This window comes from Phoca vitulina, unplaced genomic scaffold, assembly GCF_004348235.1.
Source record: "Phoca vitulina isolate PV1807 unplaced genomic scaffold, GSC_HSeal_1.0 scaffold59, whole genome shotgun sequence".
In the NCBI taxonomy this organism is placed as follows: Eukaryota; Metazoa; Chordata; class Mammalia; order Carnivora; family Phocidae; genus Phoca; species Phoca vitulina.
The window spans coordinates 7,749,053-7,774,716 of NW_022589762.1; the positions used below are offsets into that span (position 1 = coordinate 7,749,053).

At 57.9% G+C, this 25,664-nt stretch overlaps 2 protein-coding genes across 3 annotated transcripts; both read left to right on the plus strand.

Moving 5' to 3' along the window:
* Positions 1 to 741: 741 nt before the first annotated feature.
* ENO2 (enolase 2) lies at positions 742 to 8,722 on the plus strand. The gene is made up of 12 exons (XM_032390999.1): positions 742 to 840; positions 2,017 to 2,106; positions 2,588 to 2,683; positions 2,828 to 2,886; positions 3,211 to 3,280; positions 3,751 to 3,884; positions 4,112 to 4,334; positions 5,400 to 5,597; positions 6,661 to 6,862; positions 7,134 to 7,242; positions 7,408 to 7,466; positions 7,781 to 8,722. Exons 2-12 carry the CDS (start codon positions 2,022 to 2,024, stop codon positions 7,848 to 7,850), a joined length of 1,305 nt encoding a protein of 434 aa, XP_032246890.1. The 5' UTR covers positions 742 to 840; positions 2,017 to 2,021; the 3' UTR covers positions 7,851 to 8,722.
* A 4,286-nt stretch (positions 8,723 to 13,008) lies between these two features.
* On the plus strand, positions 13,009 to 24,922 carry ATN1 (atrophin 1). Of its 2 annotated transcripts, none has more exons than XM_032390876.1 (10): positions 13,009 to 13,166; positions 17,611 to 17,804; positions 17,961 to 18,098; positions 18,251 to 18,364; positions 19,078 to 21,053; positions 21,289 to 21,511; positions 21,897 to 22,593; positions 23,485 to 23,628; positions 23,977 to 24,157; positions 24,343 to 24,922. In XM_032390876.1, exons 2-10 carry the CDS (start codon positions 17,778 to 17,780, stop codon positions 24,374 to 24,376), a joined length of 3,534 nt encoding a protein of 1,177 aa, XP_032246767.1. In that variant the 5' UTR covers positions 13,009 to 13,166; positions 17,611 to 17,777; the 3' UTR covers positions 24,377 to 24,922. The 2 variants fall into 2 exon arrangements, with proteins under 2 accessions (XP_032246767.1, XP_032246766.1); XM_032390875.1 differs by having other exon boundaries at positions 13,010 to 13,166; positions 19,075 to 21,053.
* The last annotated feature ends 742 nt before the right edge of the window (positions 24,923 to 25,664 follow it).

The window sequence follows — 25,664 nt, forward strand, 5'->3', positions numbered from 1 at the left end:
GTGTGTGTGTGTGTGTGTGTGTGTGCTGGTGGGGGGGGCGCCCTCAGGCAGGTGTAGGGGAATCAGGCCTGGGTGTGCGTGTGTGTGTGTGTGTGTGTGTGCGCGCTGGTGGGGGGCTCCCTCAGGCAGCTGTAGGGAATCAGGCCTGGGTGTGTGTGTGTGCGCGTGTGTGTGTGCTGGTGGGGGGGCGCCCTCAGGCAGGTGTAGGGGAATCAGGCCTGGGTGTGCGTGTGTGTGTGTGTGTGTGTGCGCTGGTGGGTGGGCGCCCTCAGGCAGGTGTAGGGGAATCAGGCCCGGATGGGCCCAGGGGATGCTTGCAGAGTTGGCTGCAGAAGAGCTGCGGAGGCGGCTGGGTGTGTTAGGAACAGTTTGGTTTTCAAATAAAGAGACATTTTGATACTCTTGTGTCTGATCGGGGTTGTGAGAGTCCAAGTCTGTCGGGCTTCACTGGTGTGAGGCTGTGCCTGTTACTTTCCAGGGGAGCGGGGCGTGGGTGTGAGCGCGCGTGGGTGCCGGGCCTCAGGTCCTGGGTCGCCCCCAGCCCCTCCCCCATCGCTCTCCTCCCGGCCCCCCCCAAGTCCCCCAACTCCCCTACCCCCCCATCGACCCCCCACCCGCGCTCCTACGTGCTCCTCCGCCGGAGGCTCCTGACTCATCGGGGGCTCCGGGTCACATGCGCCCGCCCGGCCCTATCGGCGCCTCCCCCCGCCCGCCCCCCGCCCGCCGCCAGGGAGCCGCAGCCGCCGCCGCCACCACTCCCGCTCTCTCTGCTCCGCCGCCGCCGCCGCCGCCGCCGCCGCCGCCGCCGCCGCCGCCACAGGCTGAGTCTGCAGCCCCGAGGTGAAGACCCGGCCGGCCCCTGCGCCCCTCCGGCCCCCCCCCCTAGCCGCCGCGCCCCCCGCCCTCCCCCCCGGCCTGCGCGCATCCTTCGCCCCCCGGCGCTGCGCACCTGCTCCGTCATCCGCACCTCCCCCGGGCACCCTCCCTCCCCGGCCTTCTGGGACCGCTCCTCTCGGTTTCTGGCTGTCGCCCCCTCCTCATTGGGGCGCCAGGCCTCTCCACACCTGTTTCTCTCTAACTGCGCCTTTCTCTACCCTTGCCTGACCCTCTCCCCACGCCCCTCTTCGCCTCGGGTTCTGTCGATGTTAAGTTCGGGGTCTCCCCCAGCGGTGCATTTTTATCCTGGCACGTCCCCTGGCTTTGCATCTGGGGAAATGTCTTCTCTTCCCATTCCTCAGCATCCCTAGACTTCTAGACTCCCTTCTTTCCCACTCCTCCCCCACATTGCCTCTCTCCTTTTACATTACCTCCCGCGGCTGCACGGGGGAGGGATGGGAGGAGGGGAGAATTTGTCTAGGAGCGGGGGGGGGGGGGGGGGGGGGCGGGGGCCCAGCCTTGCCTCCCCCCCCCGATCTCTTCTCCCCCCCCGCTCACCCCCCGGGGAGTGAGGGCTTCCCCAGGACCCTCGCCCCAGACTTCTCTACTGTACATCTCTTGGGAAGAGGAGGGACGTATGTTTGGGAGAGGAACTGGGACCTTGGAGTGGGGGTTGGGGTGTTAAGTTGGCGTGGGATGGGGGCTCCGGAGGAGAGGCCCCAGCTGCCCAGACAGCCCATCCTCTTCTTGGCTCCAAGGAGAAATGCAAGCCTGAGCCATTACACTCTGAGATCTGGGGGAACCCCACCAGTCGGCTGTCGGAGCTACTGAGGGGGGGCGACGCAACCTCTGCCGGTGCCCCTCCCTCCTCACTGCGGTGTCCTCCCTTCTCACCGTTTGATCCTCCCCTTCCCCCCACTGCAGTGACCTCCCCTTCCTCACTGCATTGACCTTCTCTCCCCGTGGGGTGGGGGGGGATCCCTTCTAAAGCCAGGACTGCAGCCACCTCCTCCCCAACCCCCACCCACTGCAGTAACCTCTTTCCCATCGCTCCCAGCCTGTAGCCCCTCCCACTGATCAGGCTCCGCCTCTCTAAACCTCTTATCTTTCTCCTTCCTTCCCTTCCACCCAACATCTCAGCCATCATGTCGATAGAGAAGATCTGGGCCCGGGAGATTCTGGACTCCCGTGGGAATCCCACGGTGGAGGTGGATCTCCACACTGCCAAAGGTAGCGAGCAGGGCAGGGGGCTTCCCACAGCCCTCGGCCGGCTTTCCCCTGGCCCGGGAGGGGCAGCTGCCTTCATTCCCAGTGGGGATGGGGTGCTGGGCCAGGCTTCCAAGCCTGGATTATGGGGGTTGGGTCCTCTTTGTCCAGGGGAGCCAGGATAGGCCAATCTCTGTGTCCTCTTTTAGTGTATGGGCTACACCATGCCTCTGCACGTCTGTGTGTGCACCTGCGTGCATGTGTGCATGTGTGTGCTGCCTGCGGAGCTTCGTGTGTGTGGGTTCCTCGTTGTGCATGTGGGACCTCAGCTGGGCGCATGAGGAGGCCACTGCCTGGGCATCTGCCTCTGTGTGTGTGTGTGTGTTAGAGAGCAGTGTGGGGATGGGACTGGATGTGGCAGGCAGTTTGGAGCGGGAAGGCTGAAGGAATCCCTGGCCCTGTAGTATTCTTCTATGCCCCTCCTTATTTCATGTTCCTCTCCCAGGTCTTTTCCGGGCTGCGGTGCCCAGTGGAGCCTCCACTGGTATCTATGAGGCCCTGGAGCTGAGGGATGGGGACAAACAGCGTTACTTAGGCAAAGGTGAGGCCCTTTCTCTTTTCCGGGCTCTCCCATCCCTCAGCTTTATACTCATACCTTACACCAGTCCTCAGCCCCCTTCTTGCATGCCCCCCACTTCTGGCGCCTTCCACTCTCACCCTGTCTGGCCTCCCTGCCTCTCCCCAGGTGTCCTGAAGGCAGTGGACCACATCAACACCACCATCGCTCCTGCCCTCATCAGCTCAGTGAGGCCCACTCTTTGCTGGGGGCCGGGAGGGGGCGGGCGGGCAGGGGTGCTGGTGGGCAGGACCAGGGTCCTGGAAGGAATCCTGGATTAGGGGAGGAGGGAGCAAACGGAGAAAGGTCCACCTCTTGGGAATCATGGTTACCAAGGGAAGGGTGGGAAGACTCCTTTACTGCCCCCTGCTCCCATGGGGTTCAGGTCCCCTCATCCAGACCGGCTGCTCTCCCAGGAACCCTGGCCAGAGGGGACCCTGTGTGGGAATTGGGTGGGGCCCTCTGCCCTGGGGCCCAGCCTCCGCCTGTGGTGATGGCGGCTCTGCCCACAGGGTCTCTCTGTGGTGGAGCAGGAGAAGCTGGACAATCTGATGCTGGAGCTCGATGGGACTGAGAACAAATGTAAACCGGGCCTGGGAGAACGTGGGGAGGCGGGAGGGGGAGGACGCGTGGAGCAGACAGCATGGAGTGCTGTGGGGGCTTCCTTAGGAAGGACTGTCAGGACTTAGCCCATCTTCCGTTCCCCTCCCAGAGCCAGAATAAGAGAAGATGAATTTAACTGCAGGGGAGGGAGTGACATTAGACAGAAGGAAGAACTTCTTTGCAGCACGAAGAGGGCGATCTGGCAAGAGAGATAGTCTGTGGTCTCAGGATGTTTAGAAATAAGTGGAACTCTCTGCCCTTTCCCGTCACGTCGTGCGTGTGTGTGCGTGTCCCCGCTATTTTCAGGAGAGCACTGATGAGGTGTTGCAGGAGTGGAGAGGGAGGAGGGGGTCTCCTTTACTGGCTCCTTTTGGGGAGTACAGGTGGAGGCCAGGGCTCGAACAGATGGGGGAAATTTTTGCTCAGTGCCTTCCTCTATCATCTCCCAGCCAAGTTTGGGGCCAATGCCATCCTGGGTGTGTCCCTGGCCGTGTGTAAGGCAGGGGCGGCCGAGCGGGAATTGCCCCTATATCGCCACATTGCTCAGCTGGCCGGAAACTCGGACCTCATCCTGCCCGTGCCGGTGAGCCCTGTCTGCCCTGCCTGGGCCTCTCCCAGGGGTGGGGGGTGGGGAGCATGAAACCTTGTGAGGAATGATGGGGGGAAAGTGCATTGAGGCAGCTAAAGAGAAAGGATGGGGACAGGAGACTTTGAGTCTGGGAAGCTGGGGCAGATTTGGGCTCTTGGGTTAACACTCTTGGGGGTGGAGGGGGGAAGTGCTCTGTGACTTTTCTGTCCTGTGGCCCCCAGGCCTTCAACGTGATCAATGGTGGCTCTCATGCTGGGAATAAGCTGGCCATGCAGGAATTTATGATCCTCCCAGTGGGCGCTGAGAGTTTTCGGGATGCCATGCGACTCGGGGCGGAGGTCTACCACACACTCAAGGGGGTCATCAAGGACAAGTACGGCAAGGATGCCACCAATGTGGGAGATGAAGGTGGCTTTGCCCCCAACATCCTGGAGAACAGTGAGGGTGAGACCAGGAACCTCACTCCCTGCTTTAAGTCTTGCTCTGTCCTGGGACATCAGGAAGGGCCACACACTTCACCAGGTCCTGAGGAGTATGGGTGGGAGGCCCTTGAGCTAGCTCAAAGAGGTACCAGTACTGGGACCAGATCCCAGAAGGCCTGCCACATTCACATGCAGGCCTAAGAGGACAGTCTTCACCTGCCCAGCCAGATTTGTTAGCACTATATATATATTAAGATTTTATTTATTTGAGAGAGAGAGAGTATATGCATGAGCAGTGGGAGGGGCAGAGGGAAAGGGAGAGGCAGACTCCCCCGCCGAGCAGGGAGCCTGAGGACGTGGGGCTCGATCCCAGGACCCCAAGATCATGACCTGAGCTGAAGGCAGACATTTAACTGACTGAGCCACCCAGGTGCCCCTTGTTAGCAACTATACGTTCTTACTGGAGCCCGTGGGAATGCTGGGAAGTGGTCTAGGTGACTTGTAGGATCCGTCCTGGACTTGAACTTCATAGGACTCTCAGTTTGATGAGATATACCATACTCTAGGGATTCTATTCTAAGTCTATCCCATTTCCACCCCAACCTCTCAGGCCTCTAAGATCCCTAATTTTTCTCTGCCTTGGCAGGAGTTGTATGATGAATAAAAACAATAACAGGAAGTGGCTGAGAGTTCAGGTTCTGGGGCCAAATTGCCTCTATTTGAACCTTGACTTGAAGAGTTACTGGCTGGTGATCTTTCTTACTTAACTTCTCTGTGCTTGTCCTTCTTACCTGTAAAATGGGAATAATAACAGTATCTACCTCTTAGCATCATTGTACTTAGGTGACATAGTTAGGCCTCAATAAATGATAGCTATTTATGAACAACCTGTTATGAACAGAATTGCATTCCTCTGCCCTCTTAGAAGATGGTCTGCTCTTCCCAGCCCTGGGGAAAACCCCACCAGCAACTGTAGTCAGGCTTCTCCCCAGCAACCGCCCTCCGCCTGGCCTCTGAATTTCTTTCTTACTCTCCTTCCTCTTTGCCCACCCTTTCTGCTGGTAATCTCACTGTATTCCATCCCCAGCCTTGGAGCTGGTGAAGGAAGCCATCGACAAGGCTGGCTACACAGAAAAGATTGTCATTGGCATGGATGTCGCTGCCTCGGAGTTTCATCGTGATGGCAAATATGACTTGGACTTCAAGTCTCCTGCTGATCCTTCCCGATACATCACTGGGGACCAGCTAGGGGCCCTCTACCAGGACTTTGTCAGGGACTATCCTGGTGAGAACAAGGGGTGTGGGAGGGCGGGCAGCGTGAGGGTCAAGGGGCAGGCAGGGGCGTGTGGGGCAACTCTGGACCATATGGGGTGCTGACTCAGGTGCCAGGTAGAGGTCTAAGAAGAGCCTGAGAATCAGGATGAGAGGGGGGAGCGGGGGAGGTGGCGGGGCAGGGGGAGGAGCCTCCTGCAGAGACAAGCTTTGTAGGTAGTTTAAATGTGCAGGTACCCATGGTGAATCTGTTTTATCTACTTCTGTCCTAATTAAAGTCGTGTGTTCCAAAGCTACGGGGATCACGGGGAGGGCTTTGGAAGGAAGCAGCGATGGTGAGAGAGTGATGGGGCCCAGCAGGGAACTTGTATATACCAGTGTTTTTGACTGATGAAGTTGTGGATGCTGAGTGGAGCTGCAAGCGCTGTGGGAGTAGAATAGGAAGGCTGACGAGGAGCCGAATTACCCTCTCCAAGCTTACCAAGGGCTGGGACCCCTGCATGGAGGAAGCTGGTTTCCATTTCCCTGAGACAGAGCAAGAGAAAGTAGATATAAATGCAGAATAGCATATAAATAGGATGTAGAATAGCACTGAGGAAAGGCCTCCCAGTAGTGAAAGTGGGAAAATGCAAAAGTAGTTTTGAGAAAGACTGTGAACCCTTGGTTTTTAGAAGATTTTCTTTTTTCCCTTTCTTTTCAAGATTTTATTTATTTGAGAGGGAGAGAGCACGGCGGGGGGGGGGGGGGGCGGGGGGGGGAAGAGGGGGGGGGAGGGGGAAAGAATCCCAAGCAGATTCCATGCTGAGTGTGGAGCTTGACGCAGGGCTCAATCCCACAACCCCGAGATCATGACCTGAGCCAAAACCAAGAGTCGGACTCAACCTACTGAGCCACCCAGGCGCCCCCGGTAGGTTTTCTGAAAGAACTGAGATAAGAATCGGGGCAGGCTTATCTTGGAGGCAGGGAAGCAAGGATGGGCAGGCTTAGTTAGCCAGGGGATCTGTCCACCCAGGAGGTGTTCCTGCCTGATGCAGAGCCCCAGGGAGGGTCAGCAGCCCCTCCTGCTCTCCTTCTAGTGGTCTCCATTGAGGACCCCTTTGACCAGGATGACTGGGCTGCCTGGTCGAAGTTCACAGCCAATGTAGGGATCCAGATTGTGGGTGATGACCTGACAGTGACCAACCCAAAGCGTATTGAGCGGGCAGTGGAGGAAAAGGCCTGCAACTGTCTGCTGCTCAAGGTCAACCAGATCGGTTCGGTCACTGAAGCTATCCAAGCGTGAGTGTCCCCTGGCTCTCCCCGACCCAGCCTGTTTCTACAGGACACCTCCGGCAAGTGCTCCCAGCCTCGTCCTGGCACAGATGCTGAAGAGAGCGGGGAACCTGCGTCACTTTCCCGGCTCTTTTGGCTCTGTCCCCCTTCACCCCATGCCCTTTGCCCCTCCCAGGGAGCTTCGTGCCGGGTGTTTCTCAACATAGACCAATGTGGGGGCTGGGAAGGGAGTGCCTGGTGTGAGGGGCTGGTGGTCAGTGCTGGTGTGTGGCTGCAGGTGCAAGCTGGCCCAGGAGAATGGCTGGGGGGTCATGGTGAGTCATCGCTCAGGAGAGACCGAGGACACATTCATCGCCGACCTGGTGGTGGGGCTGTGCACAGGCCAGGTCAGTGCAAGGGAGATCTTTGTGCAGTTGGTGGGTTCTGGTCAGGTGGGTGGGTCTCTCTTTCCGGGTGTTTGCGGGTGTCAGGAGAATGTCAAGGGAGTGTAAGTTTTCTTTTAGGAGATGAAGGGGCAGCCACTGAGCTGCTTATCTTTGGGCATGTTTCAGATCAAGACTGGAGCCCCGTGCCGTTCGGAGCGTCTGGCTAAGTACAACCAGCTCATGAGGTGAGGACACCTGGGGGATAGGAGCCCAGGGCCCAGAGGGTTAAAAGCTCTGTTGGCCCACCATCCCATCTCCGATACCCAGGGCCTGGAAAACAGTAGCTATCCAGAAAATACTTGTTTTTGAATGACGGTTTTACCGATGGCCTGATCCAGGGCTCCCATAGGTCACGTGGGAACGCCAGGGCATGCCCACGGTTGGGCCAGGACATCGAAGCAGCTGGTGTGACGGGTTTGGAGGATAGGGGCCTCCCGGAAAGAGAAGCAGGATCCTCCCCGCTTCCCTGACTCTTTCCTCTCTGGCTCCTCTCTCTCAGAATTGAAGAAGAGCTGGGGGACGAAGCCCGCTTCGCCGGACATAATTTCCGCAATCCCAGCGTGCTGTGATCCCTCTCCTTGCCCGGAGACTTGGAACCCCTCTCCCATCCTCCTGGAACCTCTTTCTTCCTGTCCTGCTCTGTGACATCTCACCATGCCCCCCCGCCCCCCCCCCCCCCCCCCCCCCCACCCGCCGGCTGACCTGCTGCGCTGTTCCTTGGCTTGTCCAGCCCCTGCTGTGTGCTCTCCCCTCTCTGGGTTCCACACTCTCCACTTCTCTGTCCTTTCTATTCTGTCTCCTCAAACACCGGCCATGGGACTGAGGATTACAAGGGAGTCCATGGAAGAACAGTCAGGGTCTGGGACGGGTGCATCAGGGTTGGTTGGCGAGGCGTGTCCGGGGGGCCGTGCGTCTGTTTTCCGTGTTGCGCACGAGCGGCGCCCCGAGGTGGAGGGGCGTGCCGGCTGCGTGCGCGTGCCTGGCCCGGGCCTTTAGTGGGTTATTTATTCAGTTATTTATTGTTCATTCGTCTTAATTAATTCATCATTTCTCCATAACTCCGGAGTGTAAACCTGGCCTGACCGGAAGTGAGTGTGTGCGTGTGTGTGTGTGTGTGTGTGTGTGTGTGTGTGTGTGACGTGGCCGGAGATCGGAGATGGCCTGGGGCTGGGAGCTCTTGCTGGAACGGGAAGGGTGACAGAAAAGGGCCTTGCCCATCGGCTCCCTTGCGTCTACCAGCCCTTAACCGAAGCCGCTCGGTCCAGAGGCGGGGCTGTGTTCCCCCGGGACGCTTCCCCCTAACTCTCTCCTCAGCCCCCGGCTCCCCTGTTCCTCCTCCAGCTGCACCAGAGCAATGGCTCACTCCCCTGTGCCGCGTTCCAGTTGCCACCCCCTCTGTGGCGTGGAAATGAGCACCACCATTAAAGTCTGAATCACAGTGCGTTGTTGTGTCTGAAGAGTCTTACTGTAGTCCGTGTGAGGGGAGAGAAGATGGAGCACCGGGAAGTTGGTGAACCTGGATAGCAGAGCTGGGGAGAACACAAAAAGAGGAAGAAGCCGAGCAAGTATGGCTAAGACGATGGCATTGCCTACCCCTCCCTGGCCAGGTCGGGGACCCTGTTGCCCCTGCCTTCTCAGCAGCAAGCCTGGCCCCGGGACCTCAGCCTGGAGTCTGAGAATTCCTGGAAGAGTCAAAGATTTTGTGTGTGTGCATTTTTAGGAAGAGGGGTTCAAAGGGTTCTCAGATTCCTGTAGGGCCTTGACCAAAGAGGGGATGAAGCTGTGAACTGGAGCAGCCCCCATCTAGGCCTCTCCCCAACACTGTCTTGGCCATTCTGGGCTGTAGCAGCACTGCGTGGGCATCCCCTCCTGCGAGATGGGGAACCAGGGAGCAAAGCGTGGAACCAGGGCACATAGATTAGGGTCTGAGGAAACGGAGTCTTCCAGGAAAACTGGAGAGTTGGAACCATAAGTGCTGGGTTGGCCTGCAAGTAGGGCCCCCGTGTGCGGCTGGAGACCCACCATCACTCTTCAGCTCCAGTGGAGCCCCGACTGACTTTGACGTGGGGGCCCAAGAACCCCCCCCCCCCGGGGGGGACCCTCTCTCATAGGGCTGGGATACAGAGCAGAGCCCAGCAGGTAGGGGCTACACATGGGGAGCTGTGGCCACTAGAGGGAAGCAAGGTTCCGCGGGACACCAGACTCACCCCGAGCTAGGGGCAGGATGGGAGGAATTTCAAGGTTGTCCCCTCTGTGGGCCTCCTCAACCGTTTCTACTCTGAGTTCTGGTCCTGGGCTCTCTGCCACCCTACCCAGCTCCAGGACTAGAAGAGGATTTGCATCCTGTATGGGCAGGACTCATTTCTCTGCTCTTCCTGTGTCACTGACACTTCAGCCATTTTCAGTTCAAAGAGCTTCTTGCCCCCGCTCCTCTATGCCTCTTAATTTCAGTGTGGGCATCTCATCTTTCCCTTCTCTCCTGTCTCCTGGCACCCCTTTCCATTCCCCTTGGGGCACACTGTACTTTTCTCTGGGCCTCTCAGTTTTCTCTGGGGTCCACGATAGCCATCTTTCTTCTCCCAACTCCTGGACTGACCAAGACTGTTTTGGTTGGAGCCACATTTCCTAACCTCTGCCCTTTCCTCCCTCCTTGCTAGGTGGCCTTCTCTGGCAGCCATGCCCACCCCCACCCCCCTGCCCCCCAGGTACTGGGTTGGATTGGGTTACAGCTAGCTCTGTCTGGGCCTCCCAGGCCCCTCTCTCCACTTTCTCTTTGTGCCGTTGCCTGGAGACCAGTGGGTTGTGGGGGGCTGGGGCCATAAAGGGAGCTGGGGTGTGGGATGGTGGGGTGTGTGTGTGTGTGATGCCCCCCAAAGCTGAATGGTGAGCCTGGTCCTTAGGTCGGGGAGGAATTGGAGGGGGTAGGCCCTGGCTTCTCTGACTCTCCTCATCTTCTGTTCCTACCTATGGTTAAATTTTTCTTTTAGGTTCAGGGATGTCACCATCCTAGCCCAATCCCTCAGTGGTTAAAAAACAGAGAGAGCAGCTCAGCCTAGAAGGGAGCTGGGAAGGGCCTGGGCCCGGGGCCCCAGTGGGAGACTGAACTGAGAAGTGCAGAAGGAGAGGAAATGCAATGGGGAGTGAGGAGGAGGAGTCTTGGAACAAAGTTGCAGGGGTGGGGGGGTGGGGAGGAGGAGCAGGGGCCATTCTAGGGCACTGAGGAAGGGAGGGCAGGGATCACCAGGGAGAGGGGGACAGGGAGCTGACCAGGTCTCTGGAGGGCCCCGAGGGATAAAAAAGGTGGGCAGGGGGTAGAAAAGTGTGTGGCCAACCAATTCAGAGGCTACAAAGAGTGGTGATTCATTGCTAGGCCAAGGAAGCCTTCTTGCTCAGGTTCTCCAGTGCTTTAGAATCTGTTAGAGCTTTTGGGTAGTCCCAGAACTTGGTTGAGCCTGGCCCAAGAAAATAATGAAGCAAAACCCACTTAGTTGCCACAAATCCAACCTCCTTCTTTCCCAGAAGCCTGGGTGGGATCCTGCCATTCAGGGACCATCCTTGGCCTCTAGCTGGCTTGGCCCCAACATGCCCTACTCCCACCCTCAATCTGGAGAGCTAAGTAAGGGCTCCCAATCCAGGCTCCAGCTCCAGCTCCAGCTCTTCCAGTTTCCCAGCCTGCCTCCCTCCCATTCTCTGGCCTTCCCAATCTCAGCTGCCAAAAATCACCCAGTGTCTTGGTGTCCTTTGTCCTGGGAGATGTTGCTGCTTGGTGTGGGGCCAGGGAGACAGCCCAGAAGAAGACAATGGTGGTGGACTGGTGGGGGTGCTGGCTTCAGGCTGAAGACTGGAAATGGCTAGCTGGCTGACAATCTGGCTTCCTGGAGAGCGGGGAGGGTTGAAGGAAGAACCTGTGGTCTGGGGGTAGGGTGGGGATCGACTCCATAGTAGAAGGATTGGGATTGGGGAACTAGGGCACCTAGGGATTTGGCTCCACCTTGAGCCTAATCCCCACTGGACCCCTTCCCTGTGGCCCAGAGTACTGTCTGTGATGACTTCAAACAGGTTTGAGAAGGAAAATGGAGACACCACCAGACAGAAGGGCCTGAAGATGGTGTCCCACTCCTATAAATTAATCCCTTCCCTACACGGGGGCTTGCCCTCTCCCACTTCCATCATTTCCTTCTACTGCTTTCCTTCCCATCTCCACTCTTGTCTTTCCCATCTCTGACCTCCCTCCTCCATGCTGCCACCAAAGGCCTTGTTTATCTTACATTTCCTTCCAATCTTATTTACCCACTTCCCCCGCCGCCCCCACCCCATTCTATCCACCTTTGTCTAAACCCTCCTCAGTTCTCTTGGAAGCCCCCCACCTCCAGAATCCAGCCATCCCGTGTCTCCTCACTCCTTTCCCACCCAGCACCCCAGGTCTCCTAGAATATGCCTCTGGCCCCACCTCCTTAATCCCTTCTTAAGGTTCCTCACCTTTCCCCTTTTCTCCATGCTGACATCTCTGGACTCTCTCCAGGTTTCCATCATCACCCCCCCCCCCCCCCCCCCCCCCCCTCCCCCTTTCTCCCCCCCCCCACCTCCCGCCCCCCCCCCGTTTTCCCCCCCCCCCCCCCCCCCCCCAGTTCTTATGTTCCCTATTCTTTTCCCAACACCAATCACCTCCAAACTACTCTCATCCAGAAACCCCATCCACATATATATGTCTACATCTTTTCAGTTTCTTCCCCTCCCCATGACCCCATGCTTCCATCCCATTCTCCCTCATCATCGCCCCCACCTCTCCCGCTACGTGTCTGCCACAGACGCTGTCACCCTAAGCTTTAGTCACCCCTCCCTGTCACATACCTCACTGCCCCCAAAGCCCCCACGTAGCTCCATTTTCGCAATGTACCCCCATTAGACCAATCTCTGCCACACACCCACAACCTCCCACTTCCTCTCTGCCTCAGACCCCCCTGCCCCCAAACTTCTCCAGTCTCCCCCTTCTCTGCCCTTACAACCGGCAGCCCCTCCTACCTAGCCCTCTCCGGTTCCCCACATTCCGCCTCGGCGAACCCCTCCCCGCGCCCCAGCCCCCTCGGCCGGCCTCGGCCAACTCGCACAGCGCCTCCCCCTCTCCGGATCCCCCTCTCTCCCCCCTCGCAGCTTGCCTCGCGCTCCCTCCCTCGCGTCTCCCTCCTGGCCCCTCTCTCCTCCGTTCCTCCGCGCTCCCTCCTTCTCCCTCTTCCTCCCTTCTCCCATCCCCCTCTCCCAAGCTCCCTCCCTTCGCCGTCCGCTTTCCTGTGCGAGTCGCCGGACGCGCCGCCCAGCCCGCCCGCAGCCCGGCGTCGGGCCGGGGCCTCGGGCCGGGACCCATTTAGGGGGGAACCGCTGGCCTCCAAGAGGGCTAGGAGGGGGCGAGAGGGGACGACCGCCCGGGAAGGGGCGGGGGCCGCGGGCGGAGGCCGCCTAGGGGGCCGGGGATCGCGCGAGTGCGGGCTGCGCGGGGCGGGCGCGGGCGGCGGGCGGGAGGCGGCGGGTCAGAGCCGCGCGGAGGGCCGGCCGGGCCGCGGGGGCGAGCGGCGCGGCGGGGGCGGGCGGCGCGGCCCGGGCATTCCCGGCGGCCGGGGGGAGGTGGCGGGCCTGGGGAGGGGCTGAACGCGAGCGGGGATCGGGATCTGCTCCGGGGGCAGGCGGGCGATCGGGGCCAGGTTGAGGGGAAAAGAGGGGGGATGGGGGCCGCCCTCCGGGGGGGTCGGGGCCGCCGCCGCCGCCGTCGCGGCGGCGACTGAAGCCGGGAAGAGGAGAGGGGGGCGGGGGAGCGGCCGCCGCCGCCCCCCGGAGGCGCCGGAGCCCCGAATCCCGCTCGGAGCCAGCCAGCCGTCCCGAGCTAGGACCAGGTAAGATCTGCTGCCGCCCGGGGCCTCGGGCCCGCCCGGGTTCTGGCCCCGCGGCTCCCCACCCCCACCCCTCCCAGTTCCCCCTCCCGCCGCCGCCGCCTCCATTTGTTATTTTCCCCGATCCGGTACCCCCACTGCGGGCTCTGCCCCGGCCTGAGGCTGGGGGTGGGGGGGTTCCGGGGGTGGGGCCGGCCCCGGAGGAGGGATGGGGGACAGGGCACCCGGAGGATCGGGAAGGTGGAGGGAGGTGGGAGGGTCTCAGGAGGAGGGCTGATGGGGCAAGAGGGTAGCTAGGACCCCGGGACCAAAAGCGGAGCCCCGAGGTGGAGGGCTGGCAGAAGAAAAGGGGGGCTGCTCGCGAGGGGGCTTCGGGCGAAGGCAAAAAAGGAATGGAGATATGGCAGCGAGGTGGGGCATTAGGGCTCCAGGAAAAGGCCCAGAGCCCGGGTTTCAGAACTCGGGGTCGGGGGTGCGAGGTTTAGAAGGGAAGTGGGAAATGGGGAAGGGGTGTGGTAGGTGGAAAGAGAGGGATTGTAGGCTGATGAGGGAGAATGGAACCTGGGGAAAGGGAGGCTCTAAAAGGCCAAGGAGAGGCCCACCTTTGAGAAGAAGAACCAGAGGTGTTACAGGGTGGAAGTGGGAAGTGGCTGCCTTTGTGACTCGATTGTCTTTCGCCTACTTCAGGCCACCTCTGACCTTGTTTTTCCAATCCCAGCCATAGTTACTTCTTGGAGAGGGGCACACTGGGGCCGAGGAGTGTGGTCTCCCTAAAACTACTGAGGAGGAAGATGGGAACATTGAAGGGAGAGTTAGGGAGAAAGGGCTTCTGGGAGGGTGGAAGAGGAGGAGAGAATTGGAAGATCGTATAGGCACTCCAGGCAAGTTGTGACCTCCTCCCTCAAATCCCTAGAGCACCCTGCTGCCCCTCTAGCTGCGGTTTCTGTGGAGGGGGGGTTAGATCTTCATTTCTGTTTTGGGCTCAAAGATTTCCCTTTGTGCATGGGCTTATTTCCACGGGGGTAGGTACTCTCAAGCTCCCTTCCCTGAGAGTGCTGGAGGAGGGTAGGAGTTGCTTTGGCAACTGGAGGGGGAGTGGCTGGCAGATGGACTCCTGGGATAGACTCTTGAGGGGCAGGTTCTACCATTTTGTTGCCATAGCAATGATCCAGTGGGATGTCCTATAGGTGGGGGTTCAGAATCTTGATTGGACCTCAGCCTTTGGCTATGTCCTTGGGACTCTTGGCTGGGTTCTGAAAGGTGTTTCTGGTGCTGCTGGTGGATAGGAGGTTCCCCAGGGGGTCCACCGCCTTCCATTCAGCAGTCTGTTGGAACAGGTAGACATGTTATTTGCAGGTCATAGATGTTGCTCCAAGTTTCTCCCCCTAGGCCTGAGAGAGCATGGAAATGTTCCTGTTCAGGTTACACCATCTTTTGGCAGTTCTTTCTGGCCTCTACCTCCCTTATTATTAGGAACTTTTTGTATATGGTAGTCCTTTTGCTTCTTTGCACTGATATTCTTCCATTTTCTTAAGCTTGAGTCATCCTTCCTGAGTCTCCCTTTCCCTCTTTCCCAGACTATAGCGACAGTGACCCCTTCCCTCAGCTAACCTTTGACCTTCTATTTCCCTGACCTTGTGGGAGTAGCTGGGCTCTCCAACAAGCCCATCCATCCCTCGTGAGGGCGGCCCAGGGGAGAAGGCTGTGGAAATACTCTGGAACAGAAGCCAGGATACCTGGGTCTAGTCCTGGCTGTACCTCTAATTGTGGCCTTGGGCCAGTCACTTCTCTTTGAGTCTCGGCTGCATTGTAAGATGAAGGGGTTATAGATAAGATGATTTCTGAGGCTCCTCTGACAACCCGGGATTCTAAGAAGGCTTAGACTGGTGCATTGTTATCTGCTGGTCTGGGCTGCATTGTTATCTAGGAGTCACTTTGGACTGGTTGGTTAGTCTGGCAGGTCTGGAATGACGATGGGGGCTGGGCCGCGATCCTGAAATTCACCCTGCAAGCCTTTCCCAGAAAGCCTTGTGCCTCGATTGTGTATTCCCTCTGACGTCCTTCTCATATTTCTCCCTTCTTTTCCTGTTCTTAGAGACTCTTTCCCTGTTTTTCACTTTTGCATCGGCCCATTCTGGTCTTTTGTCATTTTTCTTTTGCAGTAAGGCTGTGAAGGGGAATGTGCTTAGTGTGTTGCCAGATACACAGTAGGTGCTCTAGCAGTATTAGTTACAGTGACTGGCTATTAGGGCAAGATGGAGCATAGCTCACCTTGTTGACGCTAAAACATGCTCCGAGTTCAGAAACGTATGTACAGCCCAACCCTAACTCCTCTCCCCCTTGCCACTCCTTTCCCCCAGGATTACCTATGCTTTTATGACTGCTTTTCTCCTTCAAAGCTACTCACTGATAATTTTATCAGATTTCAGCTGTTTAAAACAGTTGCGGGGGCGCCTGGGTGGCTCAGTTGGTTAAGCGACTGCCTTCGGCTCAGGTCATGATCCTGGAGTCCCGGGATCGAGTCCCACATCGGGCTCCCTGCTCGGCGGGGAGTCTGCTTCTCCCTCTGACCCTCTTCCCTCTCGTGCTCTCTGTCTCTCATTCTCTCTCTCTCAAATAAATAAATAAAAAGCCTTAAAAAAAAAAAAACAGTTGCGGGAGGGGGAGGGAGAGGGGCATACTGATTGCTGTGTTTTTCAGTTCCATTCATGCATTTCTCTGACCTTTTGGATCTCCTCGCTCTAACTGACTTGGTGGACGGATTCTGAGATTGGGATGAGACATGGGCACTCTTCTCTACAGGGGCGGGCAAAGACACGCCAGTCACAAATAGTCATCTTTGCTGTGCTTTCGTTGAGATTGTTTTCCCCTTCTGTTATATTGGATTTTGTTCTTTGGAGTTGGGGAGGGTTGACAATGTTTTAAAACCCATCTACACAACAATTCCAAAATGTGGTAATAGTTGTAGTTGAAGAAAAATGGCTGATTTGCTGCGCAGAGCATCGGTTCTAAGTTCAGAAGACCTGGAGCTGTGTCTCAGCTCTTTGTGACTCTAAGTAAATTATTATTTAAGTTTCCTGGAAAGGTCAGGTTCACTCTTCACCGCCTGTCTCAGTAGGGTTCAGTGGAGATGAGTGAGAAATAATTACTCTGTATTCTTTGGGAAAAACATGCTGTCGACTGTGGAAATGCCATTTATGTAGCCAGGCCTCCTACCTCAGAATAGGTGGCTAAGTTTACCCTGTTTCCACCAAAGCCAGCAGCATTTTATTCAAAAAGACCTACTGAAGTGAGTGGGCGTACAGGTCAATGACAAGGACAGAACAGGGCACGGATATTTACGTGACATCAGTGGGAGATACAGAAAGGAAGAAAACAGTGGGAAGATACCGTTTTTGCTCTCAGAAGATTCATGGTCAGTAATCTGGAGAGACGTGACACTTAGCAAGAAATACAAACCAGTGCGAATGAAAATAGCTGACTATGGATATAGATACAGATATAGATAGGCCCTGAGGTGCGTGTCCCTGTCTAAGCCAAGTGAGGGCTCAGAAATGTGTAACTTTGTGTTATGTGCTCACTGATACTCACTGATTTGGTTGGTAAAGTGAAAGTCCTGACTTTCTAGCCTTAGGGAACCCAGGCACTGGAGAGGGGGCCTCTATGGGGCTCTCAAAAATGAAGTTCTGCACTTGGGGGTACCCAGGTTTGGGCTTGGGATTGGTAGGATTGTGTGCATTTGTGTTACAGCATGGGACGTTCTTCTCCCACCTACTCTGATGTGAAAAGATTCTTTTCCTATCTCGGACTGATCTAGGCCTTCTGAGAATTCTCCCCACCAGCTTCTGATGAGACTGTAGCAAAGTCTAGAAGAAATAGCATGGGCTTTGAAGTCAGGGAGACGTGGGTTTGATTCCGGTGCGGTCACTGTGTATTCATCACACGAAGTTGGGCAAGTCACAATCTCAATCTTTGAGCCTCAGTTTCCCCACCTATATAATGGAAATAAGAATACATACCTACTCTGCAGTGTTGGTTGTAAGTATTCAATGAAATTGGATGTAAGGGCTTGACCTAAGACCACACTCAATAAATTACTTAATACCTCAGCTACATTTCTTTATGCTCCCTGGTAAGGCTCTGATGGAACTCATGGACACACAGGTATTTCCTAGGTATTGTGAAGGGCAAATAATGTGAGCTCATAGGTACATCTGAATTTTCTGCCTTCTCCAGAGATGAAAGAGATGATGTTGCAAGCAGAGGCTCCTTCACCTATAGATGGGGGGGCAGCCCGTGGGGCCAGCCAGCAATGTCTTATGCAGCTCGTGCCTCTTGGCCCAAAGGCCTAGGGCTGGGCCGCTTACTTAACCCCTGGATAAGCACAGTGGTATCCCCTTCAGACGCTATTCCCCCATTTGGAGACTCTGATGGTCTTTCCTAACAGGCTTCACTGAAAACAGATTCTGCAAGTTCCAGGTGCCTGCACTGGAAACTTGGAGATCCTGCTTCCTGCTTCCCAGACCACAGCTGTGGGGAACTTGGGGTGAAGCAGAGACGTTTCTGTATTCAGCTGCCCAGGCAGAGGAGAATGGGGTCTCCACAGCCTGAAGAATGAAGACACGACAGAATAAAGACTCAGTGAGTAATAGCTGAAATGAGAAACATGAAAGATGAGGGGCAGAGAAACTAGGGGTGAGGGCCTGGAGAGGAAGAACAGAAATAAGGCACACCATAAGGTTAGGTGCTGTGTGAAAAAAACCCCTTATATTACCTGCTTCCTTCTTTCTCCCTCAGATGTCAATGAGGAGTGGACGGAAGAAAGAGGCCCCTGGGCCCCGGGAAGAACTGAGATCGAGGGGCCGGGCCTCCCCTGGAGGGGTCAGCACATCCAGCAGTGATGGCAAAGCCGAGAAGTCTAGGCAGACGGCCAAGGTATTCTGTCCTCAAGTCCTCCCACAGGATGCCCAGGCACTGGGGCTGAGGGTGTATGTCTGTGTGTTGTGGGGGAACTTCCTGTCTGGCGGAGGGTAACAGTGGAGGCTTGGGAGGTAGAAGACAGGAATTTTCTCTTTTCTCTCTAACAGAAGGCCCGCGTAGAGGAAGCCTCCACCCCAAAGGTCAGCAAGCAGGGCCGGAGTGAGGAGATCTCAGAGAGTGAAAGTGAGGAGACCAATGCACCAAAAAAGACCAAAACTGAGGTGGGAGACCCTAGCAGCTGTCCTGACCCATTTTCTGACCACTCTTACCCGAAAACTTCCTTTCATTCACAATTCCTACTTTAATCTCGCCTGGGATATGAGCGAAAAGTCATATCCTGGTGCTTATTAAAGGAGTCCTGTCTATAATATGTCAGATCTTTAGGGCTGTAGCCAGACCACTAGATGACCACACAGGGCCAGAGAGGACTGGGAGTGTGGGGGATTCTAAGCCTCTCCTTTTCCACGTCCTGGTTTTCATGAAGGGGCTGGGGAGGAGGTTAAAGGTGAGAGGTCTTAGTGGAAGGAACAAATAAATCATAAGGAAAATGCAGGAGTGGTCTTTTTAAGAACCAAGGGTTTCTGGCACATGTAGTTAATGGGGTAAAAGGGGATGGGAGGGTGGATGTGAGCTGGTGGAAGACAGAGATTTGGGTTTAGCTGTGGATGGGGAGAAGGTGCTTGAGATGGACACTTGAGGAAGGAATGGAGTTTTCCAGGGAGGGAAACAAGACTGGCTGCTAGGGAGCCGCTGAGAATGTGGGGAGAGAGGGGGAACCCCCACGTGGCAGGGAGGTGGGCTTGAGCAAGAGTATTCATCACGTGGTACAGTGGTGTGCGGGAGGGGAAAAGGATTTTGTGCAAGGGAGGCCCCAAATGTAGGGGAAGCAAGGAAAAAGAAAAGAGAAAAAAATGGTCCTCCTTTTCTGCAGCAGGAGCTCCCTCGGCCACAGTCTCCCTCCGATCTGGATAGTTTAGATGGGCGGAGCCTCAATGATGATGGCAGCAGTGACCCTAGGGATATTGACCAGGATAACCGAAGCACGTCTCCCAGCATCTACAGCCCTGGAAGCGTGGAGAATGACTCCGACTCATCTTCCGGCCTGTCCCAGGGCCCAGCCCGCCCCTACCACCCACCTCCACTCTTTCCTCCCTCCCCTCCACCACCAGACAGCACCCCCCGACAGCCAGAGCCTGGCTTTGAACCCCACCCTTCTGTGACCCCCACTGGATATCATGCTCCCATGGAGCCCCCCACATCTCGAATGTTCCAGGCTCCTCCTGGGGCCCCTCCCCCTCATCCACAGCTCTACCCTGGGGGCACTGGTGGAGGAGTTTTGTCTGGACCCCCAATGGGTCCCAAGGGGGGAGGGGCTGCCTCTTCAGTAGGGGCCCCTACTGGGGGTAAACAGCATCCCCCACCCACCACCCCCATTTCAATATCAAGCTCTGGGGCTGGTGGTGCTCCCCCAACAAAGCCACCTAACACTCCAGTGGGTGGTGGAAACCTACCCTCTGCTCCACCACCAGCCACCTTCCCCCATGTGACACCAAACCTGCCTCCCCCACCTGCTCTGAGACCCCTTAACAATGCCTCAGCCTCTCCTCCTGGCCTGGGGGCCCAGCCACTACCTGGGCATCTGCCGTCTCCCCATGCCATGGGGCAGGGTATGGGTGGACTTCCTCCTGGCCCAGAGAAGGGCCCCACTCTTGCTCCCTCACCCCATCCTCTGCCACCAGCTTCCTCCTCTTCTGCCCCAGCCCCTCCAATGAGGTATCCGTATTCGTCCTCTGCTGGTAGCTCTGCAGCAGCCTCTTCTTCCAGTTCTTCTGCCTCTGCCTCTGCCTCCCAGTACCCAGCTTCCCAGGCACTGCCTAGTTATCCCCACTCCTTCCCTCCCCCGACAAGCCTGTCTGTCTCCAATCAACCGCCCAAGTATACTCAGCCTTCCCTTCCATCCCAGGCTGTGTGGAGCCAGGGTCCCCCACCACCTCCGCCCTATGGCCGTCTCTTAGCCAACAACAATGCCCACCCAGGCCCCTTCCCTCCTACTGGAGGCCAGTCCACAGGCCACCCACCAGCGCCGACACATCACCATCACCACCAGCAGCAGCAGCATCATGGGAGCTCTGGGCCCCCTCCACCTGGAGCATATCCCCACCCCCTGGAGAGCAGTAGCTCCCACCATGCCCATCCTTACGCCATGTCTCCCTCTCTGGGGTCTCTGAGGCCCTACCCGCCAGGGCCAGCACACCTGCCCCCACCTCACAGCCAGGTGTCCTACAGCCAAGCAGGCTCCAGTGGCCCTCCTGCCTCTTCCTCCTCTTCCAACTCCTCCTCCTCTTCTTCCTCTCAAGGATCCTACCCATGTTCACACCCCTCCCCTTCCCAGGGCCCCCAAGGAGCGCCCTACCCGTTCCCACCGGTGCCTCCGGTCACCACTTCCTCGGCTACGCTTTCCACGGTCATTGCCACAGTGGCTTCCTCGCCAGCAGGCTACAAAACAGCTTCCCCACCTGGGCCCCCGCCGTATGGAAAGAGAGCCCCGTCCCCAGGGGCCTACAAGACAGCCACCCCACCGGGATACAAGCCGGGGTCGCCTCCCTCCTTCCGAACAGGGACCCCACCCGGCTACCGAGGCGCCTCGCCGCCCGCGGGCCCAGGGACCTTCAAGCCGGGCTCGCCCACTGTGGGGCCAGGGCCCCTGCCACCTGCCGGGCCCTCAGGCCTGTCATCCCTGCCACCACCGCCTGCAGCCCCCGCCTCAGGGCCGCCCCTGAACGCCACGCAGATCAAGCAAGAGCCAGCTGAAGAGTATGAGACCCCCGAGAGCCCAGTGCCCCCGGCCCGTAGCCCCTCGCCCCCTCCCAAGGTGGTAGACGTGCCCAGCCATGCCAGCCAGTCAGCCAGGTGAGCCGCCCTGGGCGGGGTGCGGTTGGGCCCGGAATGGGGAACGACGGAGGGGGTAACGGAGAGACCGGTGCAGGCGCCAGAGGGAACCTTGCGTTCTCGTGGTGCTTTTTGAAGTACTCCAGAACCTCGCCTCGCCCTCACAGTCTGCGCAGGCGGGTCTGGGGGCAGGGTCACCGCGGGGCGCTCCGGCAGCTCGCAGGGGCTAAGCGCGCGCTGCCCTCGCGCCCGGCAGGTTCAACAAACACCTGGACCGCGGCTTTAACTCGTGCGCGCGCAGCGACCTGTACTTCGTGCCGCTGGAGGGCTCCAAGTTGGCCAAGAAGCGGGCCGACCTGGTGGAGAAGGTGCGGCGCGAGGCCGAGCAGCGCGCGCGCGAAGAAAAGGAGCGCGAGCGCGAGCGGGAACGCGAGAAGGAGCGGGAACGCGAGAAGGAGCGCGAGCTGGAACGCAGCGTGGTGAGTGCGTCACCACATGCGCCACCCACCCGCCTGTCTGGCCCTCTGCGCCGCGCAGGGAGGGCCGGGGCGGCGGGGGGTGGGGGGGGGGGGAGGGGTGTCATTGCGCCCCCTATCGGAGAGGAGGAAGCACGGCAGCCCGGGAAATCGAGACGGAAGGATTCCAGCGGGAGAAATCCTTGCATTCTTGGGTTGGGGGAAGGCAAATTCAGATCCGAGTGCCTGTGGATGGTAGGGAGAGCCAACATCCAGGAGAAAGGGTTAGGGAAATTCGAGTAAGATGAGGCATTTTGCTCTTCAGCTGGTGAGACAAACGAGCAGCTCGGGACCAGCCGCCTTTTTCCAGACCTGCCCTTTTGACTCTGTTTTTCCCTGTATCCCACAGAAGTTGGCTCAGGAGGGCCGGGCGCCGGTGGAGTGCCCATCTCTTGGCCCGGTGCCCCATCGCCCTCCATTTGAGCCGGGCAGCGCTGTGGCTACAGTGCCCCCCTACCTGGGTCCTGACACTCCGGCCCTCCGCACGCTCAGTGAATATGCCCGGCCCCACGTCATGTCTCCTGGCAATCGCAACCACCCGTTCTACGTGCCCCTAGGGGCAGTGGACCCGGGGCTCCTGGGTTACAATGTCCCGGCCTTGTACAGCAGTGACCCAGCAGCCCGGGAGAGGGAGCGGGAAGCCCGTGAACGAGACCTCCGTGACCGCCTCAAGCCTGGCTTTGAGGTGAAGCCCAGTGAGCTGGAACCCCTACACGGGGTCCCTGGGCCGGGCCTGGATCCCTTCCCGCGACATGGGGGCCTGGCTCTGCAGCCTGGCCCACCCGGCCTGCACCCTTTTCCCTTTCATCCGAGTCTGGGGCCCCTGGAGAGAGAACGTCTAGCGCTGGCAGCTGGGCCAGCCCTGCGGCCTGATATGTCCTATGCGGAGCGACTGGCAGCTGAGAGGCAGCATGCAGAAAGGGTGGCAGCCCTGGGCAATGACCCGCTGGCCCGGCTGCAGATGCTCAATGTGACCCCCCATCACCACCAGCACTCCCACATCCACTCCCACCTGCATCTCCACCAGCAGGATGCCATCCATGCAGGTGAGACTCCTACTTCTGTCTTGGTCCCTGGGGGCCACCTTGACCCCTGGCAAGTGATTGGGCTCTTTTGTTCCTCAGGCCAAGACTTCCTCTAGTCTGGCATGAGCCTGTCTCCGGGGATTGCTCCCCTGATCTTTGCCTCCCTGTCATCCCCCATCTCCTCATGCCCCAGCCTTGCCACAGGGACTGTAATAACCCACACCCCGCCCCTCTTCAGAGTCTAGCAGTGCACTCGTGTTAGAGGAAACCTTTGAGGGAACGCTACCTTTCTGCCCTCAGACTGTGCCCCCCACCCCCCTTCACTTACCTGTTTCCTTGCTCCTTTGGATTCAACTCTGTTACCGTTTCTTGCCATCTTCTCTCCTCCTAGTTGGAGGTGTTTCGTGTTCTTCCCCATCTCTAGATCTGCGGCCTTCCAGAAAGAGCCCTATAGCTTTGGCTGGGGGTATCTTAGGTGCTAATGAGCTTTATTTACTATCCTTTTGCCATATTATTGTCTAGAACACTGCCTGATCTAGCCTTACAGTCATGGTCATTCCAGGCTCCCTTGTGCTTTCTCTCTCTTAACCTCCTCTCCCTCTTCCTGGCTTACTTCCTAAACTTTCTAGCCTGCTCTTTCTCCTCTAAGCAGCCCATGTCTCTCTTTCCTGACCCCTCTGACAAACTGTAATCTCCTGTTCTCTGTCATCCATTTGTCCCTACTCCAGTAAGGTCTTGTCCTGGCCACCCACCAGGCTCCTAGTTCTTCCTTTGCGCCTCCTTGTTCCTCACTGGGTCTCCCTGCATTTGATTGATTGTCCACCCCTTCCCAGGCTTGGATCCCTTCACCCAAATGCATGTTTTTCTCCAAACCTGCCTTTTGGTGACACCTTCCTCTTCTCTACCCTCTAGCCTCTGCCTCGGTGCACCCTCTCATTGACCCCCTGGCCTCAGGGTCTCACCTTACCCGGATCCCCTACCCAGCTGGGACCCTCCCCAACCCCCTTCTTCCTCACCCTCTGCACGAGAACGAAGTTCTTCGTCACCAGCTCTTTGGTAAGGCTAGAGGTGGGGGTGGGGAGGGTCTAATGAGAGAAGGGCAGGAAAGAAGAGTTTGGGTGGTGGGATTGGCCTATTTGGGCTTGGGGGGTGGTGGATGAGGAGGTATCCAGAGGAGCTGGGAATAGGAGAAGGAGGGCCGAGGCCCTGCACAAGAGAGGCACAGGTTTTAGTGCCAGGCGGAGGTTTGAATCCTCTCCACTGCTGGCAACTTGCAGGACTGGCTTTTCCCCAAGTGTTTTAGTCTCAGTTTCCTCCAAATGTAAGGTGGCTAGCTGTCCCCTGGCCCAGAGTAAGTACTCAGCACTCCATCAGTCATGTGCCCCCTGCCCTTCCTGCCCACAGCTGCTCCTTACCGGGACCTGCCAGCCTCCCTGTCTGCCCCAATGTCAGCAGCTCACCAGCTGCAGGCCATGCACGCACAGTCCGCCGAGCTGCAGCGCCTGGCCCTGGAACAGCAACAGTGGCTGCACGCGCATCACCCCCTGCACAGTGTGCCGCTGCCTGCCCAGGAGGACTACTACAGGTAGCACAGGGCCCCCGAGGCCGGGGGGGGGGGGGGGCGGTGCGGGGTGCGGGCAGCAGACCGCTGGGCATTGGGCTCCTGGTGTGTGGGGGGGGACCTCTCCTCCACCCCTCGACCCTGTGACAGGGGCCAGGTCAGGGTTGACCTCAGTCTCATGTCTCTGCTCTGCATCCCCTCTCCACCAGTCACCTGAAGAAGGAAAGCGACAAGCCGCTGTAGAACCTGCCATCAAGAGCGCACCCGTGGCCCCTGCATCTGGACCTCGGAGGCCTCCCTCCCAGCCCTCCACCCAGAGCTGAGGAGGGAGGGGTGCCGCTCCTTTGCAGGGTTTCAGCAGCTGGGCAGAGGGAGGGAGGAAGGGACAGACGGAAGGCCAAGGCTCCTGTGGTATGCAGAGGTGGGGAGGTGGCGGGGGTGGGGTGGGGGCAGAAAGCGCACAGTATCTTGGACCAGGTCCCTTTTTCTTGTCCCCCTGCTTTCTTCCTCCCCCATGCCCAACCCCCGGTGGCCACCGCCCTTCCCCCACCCCCGTTGGTGTGATTATTTCATCTGTTAGATGTGGCTGTTTTGCGTAGCATCGTGTGCTGCCCCCGCCCCCACCCCCAGTCCCTGTGCGCGCGCCCCTTCTGCGATGTATGCCCCTTGCCCCTCCCCCACATTAATAATTTATATATATAAATATCTATATGACGCTCTTTAAAAAACATCCCAACCAAAACCAAACGAAAACATCCTCACGACTCCCCAGGAAGATGGCTGTGACTGGTTCTTTGCGGGCTCTGGGGGCGGAGTTGGGGGTGGGGGTGGGAACTACTCAGCGGTGCCTGGAGAGAAAGCTGTGGAACCGGACACAAGTGGGTGTAGGGACCTGGAGAGTTGCAGAGGAGCTCTCGGAAGGGCCCAGGGCCTTGGAGCCGTGGCTCCGCTGGAGGGCTACTACGGAGCTAGTCCCTCCCTGCGTCGCAAGGCGGGGAAGTCCAGACGCTGGAGGCCGGCGTGGGGGGAGGACAGGCACGCCTCTGACAGGGTCAGGGCTAGGAAGCCACTCAGGCTTTGGAGGCCTTTCTGCCACTGGCCCCACAGCTAGGAGCCACCAGAGTCCAGAATCCTTTCTGTCGAATAGATTGAGAAAGGGTTATGAAGCGGAGGTGCAGGGGCGTAGTTTCATTGGGTTAAAGCGACTAGAACTCTGGAGTCCTAAGTACCCCATGGTTTGAGGAGGGAGTGGGCGACCATTTCAAATACCTAGAACAGAAGAGAAATTGGAGGGCGTTACGCTGGAGCGCACACCCGGCACAAGGCCATTTTAGGAGAGTACGAGAGCCGCCTTGGCTCTCGGCGTTTATTGCCGCCAATCACTTCGTTCTCAAAAACCGAAGGGGGCGTGGCCAGCCGTCCCAGCCAATCAGCTTCGAGTTCATTTGCATAGGCTCGGAATCAAATGTTCACAAACTCTAGAAATGGATGCTATAAATAAGTTTCTTTTCCCCCTGTTTTTCCTTCTGAA

Excerpts from the sequence above, each read along its gene's own strand:
- ENO2 (XM_032390999.1), top strand. The coding sequence starts at position 2,022 with ATGTCGATAGAGAAGATCTGGGCCCGGGAGATTCTGGACTCCCGTGGG. Across the intron at positions 2,684-2,827 it reads ACAGCGTTACTTAGGCAAAG|GTGTCCTGAAGGCAGTGGAC; the intron begins GTGAGGCCCTTT and ends GCCTCTCCCCAG. Across the intron at positions 5,598-6,660 it reads CTTTGTCAGGGACTATCCTG|TGGTCTCCATTGAGGACCCC; the intron begins GTGAGAACAAGG and ends CTCTCCTTCTAG.
- ATN1 (XM_032390875.1), top strand. The coding sequence starts at position 17,778 with ATGAAGACACGACAGAATAAAGACTCA. Across the intron at positions 17,805-17,960 it reads CACGACAGAATAAAGACTCA|ATGTCAATGAGGAGTGGACG; the intron begins GTGAGTAATAGC and ends TTTCTCCCTCAG. Across the intron at positions 23,629-23,976 it reads TCTTCGTCACCAGCTCTTTG|CTGCTCCTTACCGGGACCTG; the intron begins GTAAGGCTAGAG and ends TCCTGCCCACAG.